At 40.0% G+C, this 26101-nt stretch overlaps 1 protein-coding gene across 1 annotated transcript in view; it reads right to left on the bottom strand.

Moving 5' to 3' along the window:
• The window catches only part of MAP3K19 (mitogen-activated protein kinase kinase kinase 19), a 71877-nt gene that overhangs the window by 12529 nt on the left and 33247 nt on the right, over window positions 1–26101 (bottom strand). The window contains exons 6-10 of the mRNA XM_025856911.2: window positions 22624–22739; window positions 13789–13885; window positions 8025–8103; window positions 6770–7029; window positions 2482–2525 (exon numbers count right to left, since the gene is read on the bottom strand). Coding sequence (XP_025712696.2) covers window positions 2482–2525; window positions 6770–7029; window positions 8025–8103; window positions 13789–13885; window positions 22624–22739 — 596 coding nt within the window. The remainder of the gene's footprint in view (window positions 1–2481; window positions 2526–6769; window positions 7030–8024; window positions 8104–13788; window positions 13886–22623; window positions 22740–26101) is intronic.

The raw sequence follows: 26101 nt of genomic DNA, 5'->3' as shown, positions 1-26101 counted from the left end.
TTTACATTCAATTAGTCAGCACATAGTACCTCATTAGTTTCAGATGTAGTGGTCAACAATTTATCAGCTGTGTATAACACTCAGTGCTCATCACCACCTGCCCTCCTTAATGCCCATCACCCAGTTACCCAATCTCCCCATTCATTCCAGATAGATTCTAAGATTTGCTTTAGGGAGGCCTTTACAAGGCTATCCTAGAGATCCCAATTTTATTTATCTATTTTTTAAAGATTTTATTTATTTATTTGTCAGAGAGAGAGAGAGCACAAGCAGGGAGAGTGGCAGGCAGAGGGAGAAGCAGACTCCCCGCTGAGCAAGGAGCCCGATGCGGGACTCGATCCCAGGACCCTGGGCTCATGACCTGAGCCGAAGGCAGACACTTAACCAACTGAGCCACCCAGGTGTCCACTAGAGATCCCAATTTTATAAACTAAAAGCTCATGCCTGGGATTTTTGGTAAAACAATACTTCTAAAAACCAAGATTGTTGGGGGGTGCCTGGCTGGTTCAGTCAGTGGAGTATGTGACTCCTGATCTCGGGGCGGTGAGTTCAAACCCCATGTTGGGTATACAGATTACTTAAAAATAAAATCTTTTAAAAAAACTAAATAAATAAAAAATAAAAACCAAGATTAGTATAGCTATAAAGATTCATGTTTATGTATTTATAATAAAATAAGGGCCCTATAATGTAAACATTAAATTGTTTAAAAATATTTATTTATTTTAGGGAGGGAGAGAGAGTGTGTGAGCAGGGAGAGAGGCAAAGAGAGAGGGGGGGAGAGAAATAGATGCCTTGCTGATTGCGGAGCCCGACGGGCAGCTCGATCCAAGGAGCCTGAGATCATGACCTGAGCAGAAATCAAGAGTCCAACACTTAACCAACTGAGCCACTCAGGCGCCCCAGGTAAACATTAAAATTTTAAGATGAGAAATTTTATTTCTCTTCTCTTTTCCTTTTCCTTTCCATAGAATCGATATAAGATTTTTTTAAATACCCACTTAGAACAGCTTAAAATTTCTGTTACAGAGGCACCTGGGCATCTCAGTCTTAAGGTTAATTAAGTGTGCGACTCTTGATTTCAGCTCAGGTCATGATCTCAGGGTTGTGAGATCAAGCCCTGTGTTGGGCTCTACATTGGGCAAGGAGCCTGCTTGGGATTCTCTCTCTCCCTCTTCCTCTGCCCCTCCCCGCCCCTGCTCATGCTCTCTTGCTCTCTCTCTTAAAAAAAAAAAAAAAAAAAAATCCGTTACACTTACTTTAACAATGATCATTAGGTTAAAGACTAACTCAGAATTTGTATCTGGAGCACAACTACTCCTTAATATTGTGCTGAATTGTTTTGTTGGGTGGGGCTTATAAAGGTGCCACACTATAAAGCTAGCAACCCTGAATGGTTTCTACTTCTTTGCCCTCTCGACTGTTTTCAAATGAAGTTAGTTTTTATTAACGGCAACCTCTAGAGGTCAGTGTAACCCAATATATAAAATTCAAGTTTATGGTCATTAAGCTGTGAACTAACTTTCCATCGTGGTTCTTCCCAGATTTGGTACCTAATTATATTAGAATACTTATAGGCCTGGATCATGCAGGGCAACTGAGAGCTGTATGTTTGTCATCGTATTGCCAGCCGTGTGTAAGAAGAAACGGAAAGGAAGCTGATACTAGAGACTCAGGCATTAGAAGTAGTGAAATGCAGTGTAATCCCCCACTTTTATTGTAGAGATGATTTTCTTCAATCACTTAAACGTAACGTCAGAAATAAAGACGAATTCTGCCAGGGCTTAAACGTCTCCCTAGTAGCAGCTGTTATTTGTTTTTAAGGCCAATAAGCTTTTTACAGCACTAAGCAGTACCTATGCACTTTCTCATAGGCTCATGGGACAGAGCAGGGGCCGACAGTTGAGAGGGTCACAAGAATCTTTCCAAAACTGTACTTACACACTAGACAACTAGGAAAATCTTTCTACCACTGGGGGAAAAGTTTACCTAATTTCTAGACATGTTAAAAGAAGACAAATTAAAATATGTCTAAAAGAGTTACTTACCTCATTATGTAGTGAACAGAAAACACCTCAGAAAAGAAATGTACATGGCAAAGTATAACTCTCCCAGTAGTATTTGTGACTCTATAAACTATCTGTGAGCTGTTGTTTCCCAAGCTATAGTTGCTGAGGATTTTGGTTCTGAGTTCTTTGATAGAGTTTGTCTCTAACAAGAGGTTCTTTGGTTTTAAATCTTAAGTCAAAAAGGCTAAAACTGGGGCGCCTGAGTGGCTCAGCCGTTAAGCGTCTGCCTTCGGCTCAGGTCATGATCCCAGGGTCCTGCGATCAAGCCCCGCATCGCGGGCTCCCTCCTCGGCAGGAAGCCTGCTTCTCCCTCTCCCGCTCCCCCTGCGTGTGTTCCCTCTCTCGCCGCGTCTCTCTCTGTCAGATAAATAAATAAAATCTTAAAAAAAAAAAAAGCTAAAACTCATCTTACCTCGATTCTTCGGTTACTGTACTTCATATCAGAAATAGAAAACTCTATAACAAGAAAAAATAAAATAATTAGATATTCTTAATAATAGAGTGAACGCAGTAGGTCTTAAGCCAGAGTTGGAGATGGAGTGATCTTGGTGCTAACGTTTGAGGAAAAGTTAAAACTAAGAGTTTTTCGAGTTGTAATCCACATGGAATGATTATAGAAAACTTAAGGCTTTAAAAAAAAAAAAAAAAGAAAAAAGGGGCCCCTGGGTGGCTCAGTCGGTTAAGCAACTGCCTTCGGCTCAGGTCATGATCCTGGAGTCCCGGGATTGAGTCACATATCAGGCTCTCTGCTCAGTGGGGGGTCTGCTTCTCCCTCTGCCCCTCCCCGCATCAAATAAATAAATAAAAATCTTTAAAAAAAAAAAACCACTTAAGGTTACCACCACTGAAGGGGGATGCTGTTTTATGTATAATGTTTTTTATATACAGTTGACCCTTGAACAACATGGGTTTGAACTGCGTGTGTCCATTTATATGTGAATTTTTTTCAATAAATACAATAGGGTACTGTAGATGTATTTTCTTTATGATTTTTAAAAATATTTTATTGATTTATTTGAGGGAAAGAGAGAGGAGAGGGAGGAGTAGAGAGGGAGGGAGAAGGAGAGGGAAAGAATCTCTAGCAGACTCTGTGCTGAGCGCGGAGCCCGACATGGGGCTCAATCCCATGACCTCTAGATCATGACCTGAGCTGAAACCAAGAGTCAGACCCTTAACTGACTGAGCACCCAGGTGCCCCCTTATGATTTTCTTAATAACATTTTCTTTTCTCTAGCTCACTTTATTGTAAGACTACAGTATATAATACACATACAAAATATGTGTTACTTGACTGTTTATGTTATTGATTAGGCTTCCAGTTAACAGTAGGCTATGAGTAGTGAAGTTTTGGGGGAGTCAAAAGTTATACATGGATTTTCTATGTCAGTGTCCCCAACCCCCACATTGTTCAAGGGCCAACTGTAAATGTATATTATATTTTAATATACATATTATATATATACACACATAACATTTGTATATATGTTTGTATATTTACATTTACATTCATATTCATAATGATACTTATATTTATGTTTATGTTTATATTCTGGTAGGAAATACAAGCTTTCTGGATCAGAGAACAGAGCATTCATTACGCACAAAGCATCACAGCACCAGCTTCCCACACTCCAGTTCCTGAAATTATGAGACTCAGATTGATTGGTACTTTGACTCACCTTTCTCTCCCAAAAAAGAGAGACCTTTACTATGAAATGTAAGCAAATGTCTCCAGGAGAAAGGGGAAATGTATCTCTGGGTTTTATTATCCTAGAATGTAAGCAAACAGGTCCCGAGGAAATAAATGTCTGAATCTCTCTGGAGCAGTACACTAATTCTAATTTCCAAGACATGTTTATCATTCAATCATCTCTTAACCTCATTTCCTAGTGCTTTTTGTTCATAAAGCCTGGACCATACAGAAATGCGGAAATAAATATTCATGTATAATAGGAGACAGTTGTTTGAACTTAAACACGGGATAGATCATAGATGGGATTTACTAGGTAGTGTGAACCTAGTTGTCCTCTTACCAAAAAGTCAGAATCGTCCCTAAAGCCCCGCCCACCACCACAGTTTAAAGTTGAAGCCAAAAGTTCCCATGTGTCCCAAGTCAAAGCAGGTCACATAAATGGATGAAGTGGGACATTTGGGGTAGGAGTGAGCTGAAATTGTGTGCCCCAACTAACAAGACAGCCACTACACAGTTCCAAGTGATGCTGTCCACTCCAGATGGATAATCTAGTATGCTAGATTCTCCAGCTGTCAAGAGAAGCCAGAGAGCTGGAGACGTTATGTGAAATTTCCCTCTTACCCCCTTTTCTTAGTGCTTTGAAAGTTGAACAAAATATATCGCAGGTCCATTTTAGCCACAGGCTGCCGTTTTGAAATTTGACTTAGAAACAGACCTCTCGAGGTGCCTGGGTGGCTCAGTCAGTTAAGCGTCTGCCTTTGGCTCAGGTCATGATCCCAGGGTCCTGGGATCGAGCCCCGCATCGGGCTCCCTGCTCGGTGGGGAGCCTGCTTCTCCCTCTCCCACTCCCCCTGCTTGTGTTCCCTCTCTCGTTGTGTCTCTCTCTGTCACATAAATAAATAAAATCTTAAAAAAGAAAAGAAAAGAAACAGACCTCTCTAAGATGTAACACAGGTAAAGAAGACTTTGGCAGGTGAAAACTGGTACCTAAGAAGAGGATACCAGTAGGAGGGGTTCAAGCATTCCCCTTAGCCACAGCTACAAAACCACCCTCCAATTCTTTATGCATTTATTCAACAAATATTTATTTGTTTATTTAAAGATTTTATTTATTTATTTGACAGAGAAAGACACAGTGAGAGAGGGAACACAAGCAGGGGGAGTAGGAGAGGGAGAAGCAGGCTTTCCGCTGAGAGGAGAGTCCAATGCAGGGCTCGATCCCAGGACCCTGGGATCACGACCTGAGCCGAAGGCAGACACCCAACAACTGAGCCACCCAGTCGCCCCTTGACAAATATTTATTGAGGTGCCTGATGAGTGACTGATACTATCCCAGAAGATGGCAATATAGTTGTGAACAACAAAGACAAAATCCTTGCCCTCTAAGAGGTCATATTCTAGAGGCTGAGGTTTCCCTGTAAGAAGATGCTACAGGTTAATACCAGAAATACAACAGAATATAATGTATAACTGGGTGCATATGTATAACCTCCTGATTTAAAAAAAAGAAAAAAACCTTTCTAAACCTATTTTAAATATGTGCATAAATATTATCCAGTGTTGGGAAGGCACGACATGAGGTAGAAAAACACTCAAGCACTCCTGGTGAGAAGGTAGAGGTGAGATCTTGCTGGTCGCTTGTCGGTACCTTGGCAATATATGTCGAAGGCCTTTTGCATGTGTATAGAATTCCAGTTAAAAGATCAAATGTGCCCGCTTTTCTCCATTCCACAAATTTCTCACTATAATGGTAGTAAAGGAAATTAAAAAGGAGTAAACAAGCACAGCAACAACAAAAGCCCAGAGGACAAGACAGCAGATGAGCCACGTCAACAAAATTTTACATGGTGAAAACTTAATGGATGAATACTAATTGACTGGTTGTCTGTTCTGCTCAGTGCCTGCAGGGGGAAAACTCAATACGGACTAAGAACTCCAGAAAGGAGCAGGAATTGAAGACCCTGGGTACCTCCGAAGGTGAGGATGAAACAAGGGGTTGCTTGTAAGTCTGTGGAAGAAGTAGTTTCCAGATTCCCTGTCCTACCCGACTCATCAGGAGTTGCTCTTCTCTGTTCCTGGCAGAAGGCTGGAAGTTTACTTTCTGGAGCGTCTGGAACAAAGATACTAAGGAGCTAGGTATAGCTGAGAGCAGAAACAGGGTGCTGGAGTGAAAATGAAAGGATTAAGGGAAAGCCTACACACTGACAGGTGACTCCCAGCCTTTCAACCCATAGTCAGGGGCTTGGGTTATCCCTGTCTAGGAAAAACTGACCGAGACCAAAGGCTATCTGTGCACACTGACACTTGGGGAATCCCTCGCTCAACCATCTAGGTCTCTCTCTGCCCATTCAACACACTCCCTGGAGCGCACAGCACTTTTAGTGCCAAGAAATACAAACAGACAGCCAAGGAACAACGGATATGTGAGAAAAGCCGCTAATGTGAAAATACAGAGAACAAGACAAATGGAAAGAACAGAGTTCAAAAGAAACAGGGACAGTGAAAAACTATCATTAATACACTTTATGCATCTTTTCTCAGGAAGCTATTGGAAATGCACACTATGAAAAACCCTACCCTAACAGTTTCTCTGCTATGCGATCTCTCTTACTGCAGTAAGCCAGTAAATGCACCTTGTTGGACTACAGGTTTGTCCCCGGAGATTTAGGCCAATTGGTTTAGGACAGTGGCAAGCAAATATCAAAGACAGCATTGCCCTAAGGGAAAATACTGGCACCAGTGTGCTCTCTGGTAAATAAGTCTTGGGCTAGACAGAGTGGCAAACTCAAATCCTAGAGGAAGGCATCCTCCGTGTAAGCCCCCAAGATTCCCACAGGTAAACATCAACTAAATATGAGTTCACGGTAAAGATTTTTCATACTTTCAAGAAAAAGATGATAGATAGATAGATAGATAGATAGATAGATAGATAGATAGATGATTAATAGATAGATAGGTAATTTGTTGGCAGAAGAATAAAGGGATCACTGTAATTAAATGAACTCACCTTCAGATTTTCTTTGTTGTCCCTTCAGAAAGTGAGGGACATCTTCTCTGGCTACAGATGTGGAAATGTTTGGTTCTAAGCAACGTCTTGGTAAGAAAATGCCCACATTTTCATCACAGAGTTCCTTGGAACTTTCCTCTTCCTTCAGAAGTAAAGGCTCCATGGTCAGCGTCTTTGTCCGGAAGTCCACCATCTCGATTTCATTTGGGAGAGAAACGGCATGTCCTCGTGCCCATTCTTGATGCACTGGCGTTATCTGACTGAAAGGGAGGAGGACACAGTTTCATTCAAAACTCATTCCCCGTGTCTTCTGGATCTCTGCTTCTCAGTCCAGCCTGACATCACCAGAAAGTTGGAGAACTATTTCCAAGTGGTGTTGCTGAGTGGAAGAGCTGTATTCTTTTTTTTTTTTTAATTTTTTATTGTTATGTTAATCACCATATTGAAGAGCTGTATTCTTGAAAGGACAAGACCTCTCCACCTTCTGACTCACACCCCACATTGTCTGCTTTCTGCACCCCACACTGTAGTTTCCCCAGTCCCTATTTCCTTGAGCAGAGAAATCAGAGGGGCAAAGTGCAGGCATAGGGGATGCCCTCTTTTCCTTCTCTAAAGGCATTAACCAGCCCAGGACTCCTCAAACTATCTTTGGGAAAGGACCGGTTTTTAAATTTTCCAATTCATTGTGGAATGAAACTTTTGTAGCACTTTTATAATAAAATGATGAGCAATGCTTTATCAGAATAAAACAAAAAATCAAAACCATGAAAACAAATCCCAGGTTTTTCATTATCAAATCAGTGAACCTAAAATTACTTGGTCAAATTTTAATACAACTTTCTAAGTATTTACATTTTCACGTTCTGTCCTGACTTCATCGTGGACTGCTAACAGAAGGACCACAGAATCACATATTAAGTGGCACTGCTGTAGGGTCAGCAAACTCTGACCTAGGGGCCAAAGCCAGCCTTCAGTCTCTTTTTGCAATTTTATTGGATCATGGGCATACCTATTTGTTTTCATGTTGTCTATGACTGCATTGAAGCTACTACTGCAGAGCTGAATCATTGCAACAGAAACCATATGACCCCTAAAGCCTAAAATGTGTATTATCCAGCTCCTGCCACAGTAATATTTATTCCAACCCCTGCTTTAGAGTGTTTTTTGGAGGGTGAATCACTAAAAATGTAGGTTACCACACAAGTATCACTTCATACTTAAATTTCAGTCTAATCTTTCAAAGAAAATTCCTTACTTGTTTTCTTGTAAATCTTCTTGGCCCATTTCTTGGGGATAACTGACATCTCTTGGAAAAGTAACAACAATCTCAACATCTATAGAAACACATGACGGTAATGAAAAGAAGAAAGTAATTAATTCCAGTGGCAACCGGGAACTGAGTATTTTATTTCTGGTTATTTAGCTGATCTGTTTTTAATAATTACAGAATGTGGAATAGACTAGAAAGCCCAGAAATAAACCTACGATTATATGGTCAATTAACTTATGACAAAGGAGTCAAGAGTGTGCAATGGGGAAAAGACAGTCTCTTCAACAAATGGTGTTGGGAAAACTCAAGAGCTACATGCAAAAGAATGAAAAGTGGACCACTTTCTTACACCATACATAAAAATAAACTCAAAATGGATTAAGGACCTAAATATGAAACCTAAAACCATAAAAAACCTAGACGAGAGCACAGGTGGTAATATCATGTTGCCATAACAACGTTTTTCTAGATAGGTCTCCTGAGGAAAAGGAAACAAAAGCAAAAATAAACAATTGGGATTACACCAAAACAAAAAGCTCTGCATAGCAAAGGTAACTTACAATTAACAAAACTAAAAGACAACCTAGTGAATGAAAGAATTTGCAAATGACATATCTGATAAAGAATTAGTATCCGAAACATATAAAGAACTTACACAACTCAACACCAAAAAGCAAATAATCCAATGAAAAAATGGGCAGAATGGGCGCCTGGGTGGCTCAGTCGTTAAGCGTCTGCCTTTGCTTCAGGTCCTGGGATCAAACCCCGCATCGGGCTCCCTGCTCCACAGGAAGCCTGCTTCTCCCTCTCCCACTCCCCCTGCTTGTGTTCCCTCTCTCGCTGTGTCTCTCTGTCAAATAAATAAATAAAATGTTTAAAAAATATAAAAATAAATAAAAAATAGGCAGAAGAATGAGCAGACATTTCTCCAAAGAAGACATAAAAATGACAGATGCATGAGCAAAAAAAGTACGTAACAAAACTTTCCAGGTATAAAATGAAGTTTTATGATGAGCAATGCTTTCTCCCTGGATGGAGAAAACAAGGCCTCCTTTTGTAAAGTGCAACTAATGACACCTACTTCACACAACCATTGTGAACTTTAAATGAGATAATTTTTCTTGCCCCCTAGGAACGCACTTGTATATGAATTTTGGTCAAATCCTATCTGATTCCATGGGATGATTTCCAGTATAACCCTTAAGACAGAAAGTTCCAACTTGTAGAATCAATGCTTGCTTACAATATAACATGTTAAATTTACATTAAAACACCAGTGTGAACCATGCTACTTTAAGGTTTGTTCATGTATTCATGTTTTTCTATTCAACAAACTTTTGTTAACTAAATGCCGAGCCTAACTTTTTATGCTGAAGATACAGAAATAAACAAGGTGCAACTGTGACCTTAGTAAAGACAGCAAATAAGAAAGCAAAGAGTATTATCAAGTTAAACACTGTGATAGAAGTGTACAAATGGTGTTGTGGGAACACAGAGGCGTATCCTTCTAGAACAACCCAGTGCTTGTCCCAGTATTCAGTCCTATCCGTGTATTTCTCAGGACCATTTAGTGAGTCTCCCTATGCCTAGAGGAGCTATAGTTTTAATCAGCCCCACTGATGGAATGCTAGGAAAGAAGTAGAGCAGAGAAGATTAAAGAGAGGTATGAATCAGACAGATCTGGACCTACATCCCTCCTCTGTTCTTCATGGGTGACCTTGGGAAAGTTACTGAATAATCTACCTTTGGTTTTCCTGATGTTTTCCAAATATGACGACATGACGACATGTTTTCTAATAAAATAGCAAGGAGCACTTCTCTAAAAATGAGGTTTTCCCTGGGATGGTCAATATATTCTTAAAAATTTTTCAAAGATCCTACCACCACACTATTTATTAGCACAAAATGAGAGGCTTGGAATTACAGAGCCAGAAGGAACTTAGAGCTCATTGGATGCAAGCCCTTCATGTTATAGACAAAGAAACTGGTAACCATGAACTTGTGTGACATGCTCAGGGCCACTCTCATACTTGGAAGGGAGATGGATGTCTTTCATAACATTTTTGTCATCATCTCTGAGTGCAAAACCTAGCTGACACGTTAAAGTAAGAAAAACCATACAGCATGCATTCCTAATAACTAAACCATCCATGAAAAGGCTATTCTCTACAAAGGCTAAGTGCAGTTAGTGCTTTGCTGTGGAAGTTCGAAAACTGCACAGAGTGTATTCAGGTGAACATGTTCTCAAGAATGACTCGCTTTTACAGTTATTGAGAACTCATAAACCCAGAATATTTTTAAGCAAATTTAGTGTGTTCACTAGTTTGTTAATTGGTTGAGTTCTTTTTTCAAACCAAGAAACAAAGATAGAATAAGCAAGAATAAGAAATACCTACCGTGGTGGAAATTGTTAAGAGCTAATGGCCCCATCCTAATTGTTGATCCCAAATAGGGGGGGAAAAGATTATAGAACGTACTGACTCTGAAATCAGCTGGGAGCATACAAATGTTCTCCGTTTTGTCTCTCGAATAGCGTGAATGGTCGTGGGAGCCTCTGAACCTACCCAGTGGGCCAGAAAAGATGCATTATCACATGAAGTAAAACGCTTGCTCCTAAGTGTATCCTTCCACTTAAGAAGAGGTAAGGTAACCCCACCAGAAAATGTTACTGCAGAGAGAAAGTAAGAGGCAACATTTAAATATAGCCAGAAATGTAATTTCACAAAAGAAGTGAAAATGATATTCAAAGTGGGGAAATGATCATTAAATTGCTAACGTTCAGCCATTATTAAAATGAAAACTAAAAATTGGCCGAGTCTACTTCATTTAGTGATGAAAAATTATTGTCTCCAGAAGCGTCTTTCTTTCCTGTATCTTCTGCTTGTTCTGTTTAAATTGATGGGCATTAAAGTTCAAAATATTTTGACACCTTTTCCACATTTTTATAATTTCCTAAATCATGAATCTCAACACAGATTTTTTTTAAAACTACATTTTCCTGTCTCCTTTGCCACTAGAGCTCAGAAAGCCAACTTGAGAGATAGATTCACGTGAGTTACATGAAAAAAGATAAGATGCCGTCATTGTTTTTGCTGATGTGCTTGTTAGCAGATGGATGAGTTTCCAAGAATGATATGGGAGCAACTTCCTGGTTGTGGCAGAGCAGCGTGATATGGGGGTGAGTAGCCAGTTTTGAGATGTGGTTACAAGAATTCTTCCTGACAATCGAACCTAGAGTCTGTTCTTCTCTTTTGGCTTTTCAATGGTCTGTGAACTTTCTAATATTGTTTTAAAACTTCCTTCATTTCTAACTCAATTAAAAGTAGATTCTGTTATCTGCAACTAAGAATCCTGATGGATACACTGCATTAAAAAAATTTTAAGCCCAGGGGCACCTGGGTGGCTCAGTCGTTAAGCCTCTGCCTTTGGCTCAGGTCATGATCCCAGCGTCCCGGGATCGAGCCCCACATCGGGCTCCCTGGTCCACGGGAAGCCTGCTTCTCCTTCTCCCACTCTCCCTGCTTGTGTTCTCTCTCTTGCTGTGTCTTTCTGTCAAATAAATAAATAAAATCTTAAACAAAAATTTTAAGCCCAGTAATTTTAGGAAATAAGTTCTTATTCCATTTATGAAGAGAATAATTTTCCATGTTCAATGTAGTCTTCAAGGTTTGCATCTGATAATCATTCTAGGAATGTAGCTGATTGATGAATGCAAGAAGATTTTTATACTAAGGAAAAGGATGAGGGATTTTTTTAGGGGGGCCATGAATTGTATTTTATAAATTACCATCTATAAAAGCCTATAGTTAAGCCAATGCATGCTGCAGGAATATTTAGCTGTTAAAGTCTGTGGGTGTGATCTAAACATTATAGAGTTTATATATATTTTAGTGATGCTGCCTTTTGAATAGAATACAGTGACAAGCAGAGATAAACTAAATGATTAAATGTGTATATCTACATCAGGATAGATACTCATATGGCATATGCATAAAGTATAAAGTGTTCCAGCACTTTTTTTATTTGTATTTTTTAAAGATTTTATTTATTCATTTGAGACACAGAGATACAGAGAGAAAGAGAGCATGAGCAGTGGGAGAGGCAGAGGGAGAGGGAGAAGCAGACTCCCCGCTGAGCCAGGAGCCTGATGTGGGGCTCGATCCCCGGACCCTGGGATCATGACCTGAGCTGAAGGCAGACGCTCAACCATCTGAGCCACCCAGGTGGCTGGGCTTAAAATTTTTTTAATGCAGTGTATCCATCAGGATTCTTAGTTGCAGATAACAGAATCTATTTTTAATTGAGTTCCAGCACTTAAACATCAACAGCTTCAAGTATGTTAGAAACACATAAATGGGGGTTAAAGAGATATATTGATACTTAAGATGAATATAATGCACAGTAGTGCCCCAAACGTGTTTATTTCAGACTTGTGACTTAAAAGAGTAACTACTATAGACTAATAACTATGAGAAGAAAATTTATCAGAAACATAATTGCTTCTTTCAAATTTGGAACCCCTTATAAAATCTCAAATTTTAAGCAAGAGCTTAGTGGGGATGGTACCTACCTATGTGCTATGGCTCCTATATGAAAATTCTGTATATTTTAAAATTATAAAAATTATAAATTATTTTAAAAGAATTAATTGCACCTCAAATGGCAAGTCATCTCCAAATTGAGTAGAATAAGCAAATTATTTAACCTCCTGGAGGGTACTTGGGACACAATTGCTCTGAGAACTCTGCTTTGAAGTGTCCGAAAGTCAAAGTCAGACCACAAGGGGTATTTGGAAGAGGGCCAGGATTTTTTCATTTTAATTAGGTTTTTGAGGTTTCATGGTATTCATTATTTCAAATGTTACTAAATTATTCTCCGCCCTCAGCCTGGAGAAAGGCGATTCCAAGTGAGTTTGAGACAGGCAGGAGCTCCCCAGGAGAGGGCAGCATCGCATAATAGGCCAATGGAGATAGTGGTTGGGACAGCGCTGCAGTGTTTGGGGAGGTTCACGGGGTTGCGGAGAAAAGAATCCTAGAGGACAGCCTCCCTGGAGAGTTAGAAATGGAAGCCAGAAAATTGCCGAAGAGAAACAGTAGCAGTGTGAATAAACATTTGACTTAATAAACTTGTAGGTGAGCAGATCATTGTAATCGCTGTGGAGACTATTTTCTGAAAGTGAGAATCTGCAAATAACTTGTGGTCTATTAAATGCAAAGGCACTCAGGCAAATGACAGGATAACATATTTGGAATGGGTGTGTTCTGGAAAATTCCAGACTTATGTCCTCATGGAACAAAAGACTGAGACTTGGGGCGTTAGTGCCTTGTTCAGGCCCCCATCTTTTCCTGAAGAGAGAAGCTCTGGGATAACAGCTGATGGAGAAATGCTTGGTTCTGGAAGAAAACAGATCCCTGGAGCTGATGGAAGATTCTGAGAGGAGAGAAATGGGGGGAAAGATGTTATCAGACAAAAAGGAAAGGGGGAAAGGATGGCCGGCTGAGCTGGAGTGGGGTGAGTCAGAGAGAGAGAGACAGAAGAGAGATGGCCATTTTGGCCGGCAAGTGGCCAAGACTGTCTGACTGAGATAAGGACCAAAGGATAGGACTGTGAGCGTGTTTTCTTGACCTTTGTGCTTTTCTGTGTTTTCAAAGTTCTCTACTGAGCACTATTGAAATTGGGGTGGTGGGGGACGGGGAGCCAAATAATCAGTGTTACCTTTGTGAATACATCAAGGATATAAGCCAGATACCTTCTGTCCTGGGTTGCCAATCTTGTCCATCACCACTTGGATCTCCTCCTTCACTAACCAATATGGAATGACTGCAGTCTTCATCTTGGTCAAACTCCTGCAATATCATGAAATAGCAACTCAGTTATTCAATGTACTACTTTGTTGACAGAATGAATATTGATTTTTCTAAGCTAAAGTTTCACACTGTGGATTCCTTTTAAATTGGAGAATGTATTTAGGACTAAAATGATGGGAGAAGTATCTCCTCCTGGAGGACCCGGCTCAGACAGACATGGACATGATTAATTGCACAATCAAAAATGAAGATCAAAGCTGAAATCACATAGACACATAGAAATTCAATATCTTATACTTTTTATCACATCAGCATCCAGGCTGCTAAAGCTGCCACAAATTCCATCTGGGTGGGAAACTGGAAAGAATCCTTTGGCCACAGCAGTGAACAGCCCCAAAGGAACATGATTTTTTCCATAATGCCTCCCTGGGGCATCATTTACAGTTGGTGAGGATGGAAATCCCGGCCCCATATGGAAGCTACAGATATAACTCTAGACTGAAAGGAGGCAGCAAAGCTGATTAAAGTTTTCACTGTGAAAGCTTTCTGATCTAATCATGGCATGCAACCTCTCAAGGAAGGAAAAACCTCCTTTCTAGAAAGTAATCATTATGCTAAGAACCATGGTTGAAAGCCAGCTTGATTTATGAAAAGTAATCCTAACTCCCTAAATAGGAAGTGTTTTCTTATTAGAATTCATTGTTGTCGATAGGGTCCTTCCTCAGGAGTTGTTGCTGCCAGTGATTTTGCCCTATTTAATGTCTAGAACAGTGACAGATGCAAGTAGTATTTAAAATATCTCCCCATAACCGGTAAGTTACAATTAGCTCTCTGGTTTCTATTATCTGGGTGAGCTAGCTATTTAAGGGAACTGTTGGATAAAAAGTCTTTGCCCTAAACGCAGATGCCTGTCACACAGGTGGGCAGGCTATCACAAAGCCTCTGATATGTCATTCATTCATTCCCAGTCGAGCTTGGGAATCTTTCCCACTTTGTTCATTTTAACTACCACAGAAAATACTAAAAGTAAAGTCCTTTATTTACACTGCCATTAAAATGTTTTAGGTATTCAATCATAATAACTTCATAGTCATACCTATTACGCAGCAGTACCTGCTTTTTTTTTCTTTTTTTAAGGTTTTATTTATTTATTTGACAGAGACACAGCAAGAGAGGGAACACAAGCAAGGGGAGTGGGAGAAGGAGAAGCAGACTCCCGCTGAGCAGGGAGTCCGATGCGGGGCTCGATCCCAGGACCCTGGGATCATGACCTGAGCCAAAGGCAGACACTTAATGCCTGAGCCACCCAGGCACCCCAGCAGTACCTGTTTTTTAAAGCATTTTCTATCTCCTGGTAAAGGTTAGGTACCCTGTCTCAGACCATCCTGGTTGTCAATGGCAAATAAGAGACCTGGGCTGGTTCATCCTGATACTAGACTGTAGTGAATTTCACTGCTTGCTCTTCTCTGCATTTCAAAAATTCTACCACTATGTGGCAAATTTCTTCTCCTTCCTATTCATTTACAAAGGGGGAGCAGGGAACTCTTTTTAGAATATATAGAAATAAAAAAAAATCTTTAAAAATGCAGTAGAAAAAAAAATCTCCTATCATCGTACAAATAAAAAGCAAACACTGTTAACGTAGAAATAATATTTCCTTAGTTTTTTTCAAAGTATTTATAAAATATAGTTGCATCACACATTGTTTTATTCAGCTTTTTCACTGAAGACAAGTACAAATTACATAGCAATTTAGTAAGTAAACATTATTTTAATGTAATTGTAAATTCTTTCCGTCAACAAATATCAGAGGGTCATAACAACATTTAGTTAACCCCATGAGTCTTACAATATAAGCCCATAATGCTTATTAGGCAGTTTTTACTTCTTCATTATTACACATAGTGCTATGAACATCCTTGCAATGAATACCCCAATTTTGTATTATTTCTTCAGAGTAAATTTCTAGATATGGAATTATTGATCAAAAGAGTATGAACATTTTTAAGTTGTTTTACACACATTACTTTATTTAAAAAAATTTTTTTAAAGATTTTCTTTATTTATTTGACAGAGAGAGAGACAGCAGGAGCAGGAACACAAGCAGGGGGAGTGGGAGAGGGAGAAGCAGGCTTCCCTCTGAGCAGGGAGCCTGATGGGGGACTCGATCCCAGGACCCTGGGATCATGACCTGAGCCGAAGGTAGATGCTTAACCGACTGAGACATCTAGGTGCCCCCACACATTACTTTGGAAGCAAAGTTTAAGTTACTACTTACACTCTACCAGTGCATGAGGGGGTTTTGCTACATCTTCTCCATTACCATTATCATCACTTTTCATTTTTAGTGATGTAATATATGGAATGGGTCATCTTATTGTTCTTTGAATGTACATACTTTGATTAGTAAAAAAGTTTAGAGATAGTTTCACATGTTTATTAACCACTGAATTTTTCCTTTATATATAGTTTTTTTGGATCCTTAGTCTGGAACACTCTATGAGACCTCAAAATATATTTCTATGATTTCATATAATTACAGTGATTCAGTGAAATTTTTATGCTAAGCTTTGGAAAATAGCAGTCTTCATATGGAAGTCTTAATATGCAACTGGTTCTCACATCAGGTGTCTATGTTAATTAATGAGCTGTGATCAGTCTCAGCTGCTCAGTTCATTTATTAGTTGGTCCTCTTGGAAAAGCTGAAAGACGCAGAGTGTGCACACCTACCTACAAAAATCCATGATGATGACTAGCATTTACATATATAGGGTTAGACACTCCTCTATACAACTTACACATACTAACTAATTTAATTCTCACACCAACTCTAAAGGTAAGAACTTTTGTTTTCTTTTTACACACAGGCCCAGAGAGGTTAATCGAGGTCATGTAGCTACCCTATGGTAGAGCCAGGAATCACACTCAGACTCTGAAGTCTGATTCCAAAGCTCTTAAACCCTCTGCTTTCTTGCTACCATGAAACATTTGAAATAAAGAATCTCAAAAAGAACCAGAAGGCTCAGTTGGTCTGCCTTTGGCTCAGGTCATGATCTCAGGATCCTGGGATTGAGCCGCCCTATAAGGCTCCCTGCTCAGTGGGGAGTCTGCTTGTCCCTCACCCCCTGCCCCTCCTCCCTGCTCATTCTCTTTCTCTCTCAAATAAATAAATAAAATCTTTTAAAAAAGGACCATAAAGAAAAGAATCAACAACAGTAAGCAAAATTAAGAGAAAGGATACTAAAACCCATTTGTAAGTTTTGCACAGGAAAAAAATAAAAGACTTGTGATAACTGTAAGTACCTGACAACAATTTCTTCGATAGAATAAAGTGAAAAACCATAAACATCACACATACACAAAAAAGATATAGGGAATAATATACACTTTGAAGTTTATCATGGAAATGAAGACTCTAAAACAGAAACAGCTCCGGATTTTCTAATTGCCTTTAGAATGCTAAATATGAAAGACTTTAAGATGTACTTGGGTGCCACAAGGAGGACAATTGAAATAATGACACTCAGTCATGAGTGAAGGAGAGAAAATATTAGAACAGCACAGCCCCAACATAAATGGATTTCATAAACCACTGACAATGATGCAGGAGATAACACTAGACTAGAAAAAGAGTGTAGCATTCTAATCTGCAAACAACAGAATCCCAAACTTACAGAAGAGAAAAGAGGCAGAGAAATCATACGTAATTAAATTGTGAAGGAAGATTCTCCTTCGATGAAAGGACATTGGGAGAGGCTGTAAAGTCTCCCAGAGGGCAATCCCAGAAGCAAGGCAGCTGCCTATTATTTGTAAACTAGAAAAACCTATTGCAGACAGCCATAAAGAAAAACAAGCTTTCATTCAAAGAACAGAAGTGAAGGATGAACTTGGGTTTTACCATTTAAACCCGAGAGAAAGCATGAGAGAGAAAAGCCAAGTTCAATAGTCAGAGTCTATTTCTCCCTCAGAAATGAGTTCAAAGTTATTTCAATCATAATAAGAAAAATATAGAGTGAAGGCTCAATAAACATTTTTAAATTGCATGGGGAAAGAATGTACTGCTGTAAAGGGGTGTTTAGTCCTTTTACAAAAGAAAATTACTTAAACATACCATAAAAAATGAAAAGTAAGTGTTTTTGTGTATCAATTTCTAATGTATGACCGTCGCTTTAAAGATTGGTCTCTAGGTATTTCATTTCAATTAATATGTAATATTAGTAACCAAAACCAAGACAACCTTCAGTGTTGTGATAAAACCTGCTGCTTGGCAGGGTCGCTTGGCCTCACCACTACTGACATTTGGGGCTGGATAACTTGCCATCGTGGGTGCAATCCTACGCACTCTAGCAGCCCCTACCGCTACCCACTAGATGCCAGTTGTACCTCCACCTGTTGTGACATCAAAAAATGTCTCCAAATGTTGCCAAATGCAAGATCACCCCCTGTGGAGGACCACTGTACCAAAGCACCTTTGGTTTGGTTTTTGGTTTTTAACCTGTTCTAAAAAGTTATAAATGCACAAAGGAAAATATTCCAATAGTATTAAATAAGCTGGGTTTTTTTTTTTTTATTTTTTGAAGATTTTAAGTACACCCACCGTGGGGCTTGAACTCACAACCCCGAGATCAAGAGTCGCGTGCTCTACCAACTGAGCCAGCCAGACACCCCTATGCTGTTTTTTAATATTAAAAAATAGTAATAATAGTATTAAAAAATACACATTTCCATTCTACCTCATCCCATCCCATGCCCCAAAGGAATCCTGATTTAACCATTTCTATACATATATTTTTAAAGATTTTATTTTTTTAAGATTTTACTTATTTATTTGAGAGACAGACTGAGCGAGCGAGAGAGAGAGAGAGAGAGAGCACAAGCAGGGGGAGGAGCAGAGGGGGAGGGAGAAGCAGACTCCCTCCTGAGCAGGGAGCTCGATGTGGGGCTCGATTCCAGGACCATGACCTGAGCTGAAAGCAGAGGCTTAACCACCTGAGGCAGCCAGGCACCCCTAAAGATTTTATTTTTAAGTAATCTCTACACCCAATGTGGGGCTTGAACTCATGACCCTAAGATCAAGAGTTGCATGCTCTACCAACTGAGCCAGCCAGATGCCCTAACCATTTCTATATTTTAATTTTTAATTAATTTCAATGTTTATCAAACTTGCATATTTTTAAAAAGTCAAATAATGGTAAAAAACTTATAACAAAAAGGTCATCAGTTTCCTTCCCCACACTTTCTCTCGGAGATAACCACTTCCAGGCTTTTAATTGTTTCTTTTGGTATTTTCTCCCAGATCTCTAGATAATACTATTGTTCTATCTTCGAAGTCATGAAAATGAAATATTACCTACTTATTTTTTATTATAGTAGACAATTTATATTCTTATACCCCATTTTTATTTCTGTTTTGTTTTACTCATTTTGTTATATATTTTTTAATGCTTAAATATTTCCAACCTCCAGTGATTTCTCCACTTGGTTAAATATATCAGATAATATATTAGTTCCATTTCCTTCCTGGAAATCTCCATTATCCTGCTCTTCTCCCCTCCCCCACCCCAAATTATCTCAGCTCTTTGTTCCCTAGACCGGATACATGGCTGATGCCCTGGAACTTGCCTTCTCCATTACACCAATGATTCTCTCTCTTGTGTTAGATTCCAGATTGCCTGATCATGGGTCCAATTTTCCTTCTTTATTTTTATCTATTCCCTTAATTTTTTAAAAAAGATTTTATGTATTAGGTAATCTCTATACCCAACATGGGGCTTGAGCTTACAACCCCAGTTTCCAGAGTCACATGCTCTACTGACTGAGCCAGCCAGCTGCCCCTCTATTCCTTTAATAGGGCACATAGTAGCTTCCTTAAAAGGTATTTGAGAAGTAAAGTGCTTGAGTGTTCATATATCTGAAAAAGGTCTTTATTCAACTCTAATACTTGATTTATAGTTTGGATATAGAATCCAAGGTTGAAAACAATTCTTTTCTCAGATATTTGAAAGCATACCCTCTTCTTGGCATTACTTTCAATTTAAGTGTAGCATGCATTCAGAAAAGTGCATAGACTCGTAAATTTTTATAAACTGAACACATTTGTGTAACCAGGACCCAGATCAAGTAAAAGAGTTCTTAGATATAACATGGGAATTAAGATCCATAAGAAAAAGATAAATTGGTTTTCATCAAAATGAGAAACTTTTGTTCGATGAAAGCTGTGTTACAAAGGTGAAAATAACAAGCCAGTTCTTCCTATTGACTAGTAGAAAATATTTGCAAATCACATATCCAGAATATATAAGGAATTCTCTAAACCCTACAGTAAGAAAACAAACAATCCAATCAGAAAATGGATAAAAGTTTGAATAATTTATGCTGATGGGGAATAATAAACCCATGAAAAAATGTTCAACATCAGTCATTAGGGAAATGCAAATTAAAACCACAATGAGAGCCCACCATACATCTATTAAGACAGTTAAAAAAAATACTGATAGTGCTAAATGCTGGCCAGGGTACAGAAAAACTGGACATCTCATTCATTGCTGGTGAGAATATAAAATGATAAAGCCACTCTGAAAAATTGACAGTTTTTTAAAAAGTTACACATACATTTGCCATATGACCCAGTAAATGGATTCCTGGACATGTATCCCAGAGAAATGAAAATTTATGTTTGTACAGAAATCTATACACAATTGCTCAAAGTTGCTTTATATATAATAGCCCCAAACTGGAAACAACCAAATGTCTCTCAACAGGTGAATGGTTAACTAAACTGTGAATGTCTGTGCCATAGAATACTACTTAGCAATGTAAAGAAACTTGATACAACTTGGATCTATCTCAAGAGCATTATGCTGAGTAGAAAAAGCCAATCTCAAAAGTTTTTATGTATGATAATCCCATTTATATGACATTCTCAAAATGACAAAGTTATGGAGATGGTGTACAGATCAGTGGTTGCCAGGGGTTAGGGAAAGGGTGTGGCTATAAAGAGCATACTAGGAGAGGGATTCCCTTGTGGTGACAGTTTCATATTTTGATTCTGCTGATTCAAGGGATGAAATGTCACAGAACCAAGGGCGCCTTGGTGGTTCAATTGGTTGGGTGACCGAGTCTTGGTTTCACCTCGGGTCATGGTCTCAGGGTTATGGGATCAGCCCCCGTGGGGCTCCCCACTCAGCATGGGGACTCTTTCTCTAAAATAAATAAATAAATAAATAAATAAATAAATAAATAAATAAATAAATAAATAAATAAAATCTTTTTAAAAAGTCACAGAATTGTACATTCAGACACACACAGAGAAAGAAAGAAAAAGGAATGTATGCGAATTCTAGTGAAATCCAAGCAAGGTCTATAGTTTAGTTAATTGTAATGTGTCAATGTCAACTTCCCAGTTTTGACAATCTGCTATAGTTATGATAATAGTTCCCATTGGGGGAAGCTGATGAAGTTTACACAGGATGTCTTTGTACTATTTTTATAAGTTCCTTTGAATCTATAATTATTTCAAAACAACGTTTGTTTTTTTTTTTAAGATTTTATTTATTTATTTGAGAGAGAGAGAGAGAACAAGCGGGGCGGGGGCAGAGGAGGAGGGAGAAGCAAACTCCCCACTGGGCAGGGAGCCCTACACGGGGCTCAATCCCAGGACCCTGGGATCATGACCTGAACTATAGGCAGACACTTAACCAACTGAGCCACCCAGGCACCCCAAGAAATTTTTTCAAATTAAATTTTTGGTTTTTGTTTTCTTTGTTGTTTTGGGATGATTTTTCGAAGGAGAAAGGGACTGAAAAGTCTTTACTCCACAATCTCCAAAAGTCTTTGTTGATAAATATTATAGTCCATACCTCATTAACTTATTTTAGAAAAAGATTTTATTTATTTATTTGGCAGAGAGAGCGAGAGAGCACAAGCAGGGGGAGCAGCAGAGGGAGAAGGAGAAGCAGGCTCCCTGCTGAGCAGGGAACCCAACACGGGGGTCCATCCCAGGACCCTGGGATCATGACCTGAGCTGAAGGCAGATGCTTAACCAACTGAGCCACCCAGGCGCCCCCTTCATTAACTTTTAAAAATAAACAATTTGTGGCCATATTTTTTCTTACCAAAAAATATAGGGTAGCAATATTCTTAACTGTCTGGGCTATGTTAATTTTTATAAAAATTGAAAAGGTACAAATGAGTACACAGTGCATAGTTCGTTCCAATTCTCTCCCAGTAGGCAACCACTGTTACCAGTTCGATGTATATACTGTGTATCAGTCCACAGTTTTCTATGGATTACACTGTTACCAGTACTATTACTGAACTGTGAGGGACTTTTTCTGGAGTCATTCATCATGACGGGGCGGGGGAGGGCGCGGTGGTGGTGGTGGTGACTGGGGCCAAGAAGAGGCACCTTCTTTATGGTACCCTCTGATGGATTTGAAATGATCAGATTAATGGTCTTCTTTTTCCACATTAACACACATAAACACAAGCTGTATTTTATTATTTCGTACGGGTTCAATATTCTGTTGTATTAGATGTACACACACATACACACACACACACAATGCTCACGACTCTGAGTTGATTAGTTAATTACTGCTCTGAGATTAAACTTGTGGAACACTGTCTTATTAATTGTGCTTTCAATTACTTTGTGAGTACATTAAAAATATAATTGTAATATGTGATTGTTATAAAATATTCAAGCAATACAAATGAAGTTGTAGATGGAGTAGGTTATCCATTTTTTGTTAGTTTCTTTAAAGAGAACATCTTACCTCACTGTTGCTGATGCTTCGCAAGATTATATTTTGGTTTGTAGTAACTGTCATCATATCAGTTGGAGAAGAGTTTGTATCATGACAAATGTCAAGCAACGATTCAGCATGTCTTTCTGCCAAAAGAAACAGAATAATGTGTTGTGATAAGACTCATCTCTATCAATTTCATAGGAAGATCTAGCTCTTGGTTCTAAAACCAGTTCCATTTTGTCCAAGATTTTCCTAGAATAGTGGTCTGGGATCCTGATGAAACTTCAGGCAATGATTTTCACAGGAAGGTTGTGAGTACAAGAGTCCACAAAATGGATGGGTTTTTGTTTGTTTAAAAAACAAAAGTTAGGCAAAGTTGCCAAGTGAAACCCCTAACAATGGGTTTGGAAATTACATTTGTTCTATAGTTATCAAGACCAGGCACATTTTCTGTCTAGCACTTGAAGCCACATTAAATTGGCAGAGTTCTGAACACCAAAAGGTGAATTCCCCGTTAGTTCCTCGGACCGCTCTCATATGCATCCCCTCCTGCTATCGTGGCTTCTTCAAATAAGGGCAGGCTCTTCGATGAAAACTTCTTCCTCTTTCGATGGCTCTTCCATTTATTTTGTAACTGATACAAAATTGCACAAGGTTTGTCTCTGCTCAGATCCTCCATTTCTTTGCCAGATTTTCCTTCCTGACTCCTTGCAATCTATCTTCTGCCTCTATCCTGTCATTGAAACTTCACACTTCCTTACCACATCTGCTTTGCAACCTCTTTTCCAAGTTGGCATTTTCTCATTCCTTGCTTCTAGCAACTCTCTCCCAGTTCCCTCTTCTCTCTCTCACTGCCCTGGGTCCCTATGTGCACACCACTCTCTAACTGTGGGTATGCCTCCTGGGCTCAGCCCCTTGCAATTCTCCAGTGATCTTACCCACTTCCAGATCCTCACAATCTCCTTTTTGTAGTGAACTCCCAAATGAACATACCAACTCATCCCTTCCCACAGCCCTGTCCTACAGAACATCGCTACTTGGAAGTCCCAAGGTTCCAACAAATGCAATGCTTTGGAACCCAATACCTTCAATATCCTCACCAAGCCAGAGTGGTCTTCTCTTTTGCTGATTGTCTTTCCATCTCCCCCCTTCCCAGGGCTGAAACTTTGGAATCATATTTGATTGAACTCTCTCGACTTTTGTCTCTGTCGGCTTTACATCACTAAGTTCTGTCAATTCTTCTTTTGCAATAGCTCTTGGGAGCACCGCACCCAGCATCTGTCAGGCACAGTCCCACACCAAGCCCAGGACTCTTTTCTGGTCCTTGTCATCACACACAGACACTTCCATAGTCTCTTAATAGAGCTCCCTGCTATGAGTCTCTTCCTTCGAATCCATTCTACACAATAACAACAGCTTAATTTTCCTAAAACATGGCTTTCATCGTTCCCTGACTTAAAATTCTTTAGTGACTCTATATTATCGAAAAAAAATCTGCATTCAATCAGTCTTCAACGGACACAGTTTCTTTAGGTATCTGATCTGACTATGTGTTCCTGTTCCCCAACACAAAATTTCTAGTCTCTTGTTTGGCCCTGGGATAAGCGAGGCTCACTTACACCATGATGCCTCTGCTCCACCAAATCAAATCCCATCATCTCTCAATGACGGACAAGATTGGGTCTCACCTCTATCATGAAACCTTACTAGGGATAGCCTTGTTCCCCGACCAGAAGCTTCAAACAAAAGCCAATCAGACAAGAAAGCCAAGCAGCTTTCACAAGGTCACATGTTGCTCAGTGGAACTTCTTCATTTTACTTTTCTCTGTGACTATTTCTGTGTCTTTGCGCAGACTCTTTCTCCCCACCTATATCAAACCTGGTCTCTTTTTCTCTTCCTTCCAAATCCTTTTTCTTAAGGATTTATTTATTTACTTTGAGAGAGAGAGAGAGAATCCAAGCAAGCAGGGGAAGGGGGAGAGACTTGCAAGCAGACTCCCACCAAGCAAGGAGCCCAAGGTGGGGTTCGATCCCACAGCCCATAAGATCAGGACCTGAGCAGAAACCCAAGAGTTGGATGCCCAACCAACTGAGCCACCCAGGTGCCCCTCTCTTTCTTCCAAAGCCTATCTAGCACTTAAGGACCATGGTATGTCCCTTCTCCCCTTTCAAGCTCACCACAAGCTCTTTCTCTCCTGACTTACATGATGTGTCCCTGACCATACTGAACACTTTCAGGAATTTGGACCATGGAGGAGCAAGATGGAGGAGGAGTAGGAGACCTAAATTTTGTCTGGTCTCAGGAATTCAGCTGGATAGGGATCAAACCATTCTCAACACCTATGAACTCAACAGGAGATCAAAGAACAGAATAGCAACAACTCTCTGAACAGAAAAGCGACCGCTTTCTGGAAGGTAGGACGTGTGGAGAAGCGAATCTGAGGCAATATTCGGGAGGATAGACGGTGGGGGAGGGCCCTCTGTCAGCCGCTTCTGGCAAGTGATAGAGCAGCGGAGCACAAAATCGGAACTTTTAGAAGTCGGCTTTGCTGAGGGACATCGCTCCAGTGGCTAAGCTGGGGGGTGGAATCCTCGCGGGACAGTGTGGTCTCAGGACCCTCGGGGTCAGAGAAAGACCGGGGGTGCCTGAGTGTGCCAGAGCTCCCAGGTATCGGAGCAGGGAAGCCGACTGCAGAGATGGAGCCGAGGCACGGGCTCTCAGCCCGGGGTTGCCATAAACCGTGACCCGCGGCACAGTCGGGCCACTGCTCTTCCAACGGGGACCCAACAAGTGGCAGATCCGGGGAGACTCCCCTTCCTCCCCTGGGGAGGAGCAGCGTGGGAGCATACTGCAGGGATCTGCTGGGTTTGGAGACTCCACACGGGGTCGGGTGCCAGAGATAGAAACGCTCGGTCACAGGCCGGGTGAGCACGGAGTGCGGCCGGAGACTGGGGAGACGGGAGTGATTGAATGCTTTTCTCTGGGGGTGCACTGAGGAGCGGGGCCCAGAGTTCTCGGCTCCTCCTGGGCAGACATTGGGAGGCTGCCATTTTCACTCTCGTCCTCCAAAGCTGGACGGAAAGCTTGCAGGGAACAAAAGCTCCCAAAAGCAAACCGGAGCAGATTACTTAGCCCAGACCAGCAAGGGTGGGGCAATTCCGCCTCCAACAAAGACACTTGGGAACCATGGCAACAGGCCCCTCCCCCAGAAGATCAGCAAGAACAGCCAGCCAAGACCAAGTTTACTGATCAATGAGAACGGCAGAACGCCAGCGCTAGGGGAATACTGCACATAGAATTCATGGCTTTTTTCCTATGATTCTTTAGTCTTTCAAAGTTAATTTCTTTTAACTGTTTTTTAATTTTTCCTTTTCCCTTTTTCAACCAACATCTTATCAATCCCTTTTTTAAAAAATCTTTTTTATTTTTCATTTTTGGAGTCATATTCTAACCCTTCATAGTAGTTAACCTTATTTTTGGTATATATATATATATATATATATA

This window comes from Callorhinus ursinus, unplaced genomic scaffold (assembly GCF_003265705.2).
Source record: "Callorhinus ursinus isolate GAN/ISIS: 27379988/994484 unplaced genomic scaffold, GSC_fseal_2.0 scaffold2, whole genome shotgun sequence".
NCBI lineage: Eukaryota > Metazoa > Chordata > Mammalia > Carnivora > Otariidae > Callorhinus > Callorhinus ursinus.
The sequence above is the reverse complement of the archived record's forward strand: the minus strand, read 5'-3'. Positions and strand labels throughout refer to the sequence as shown.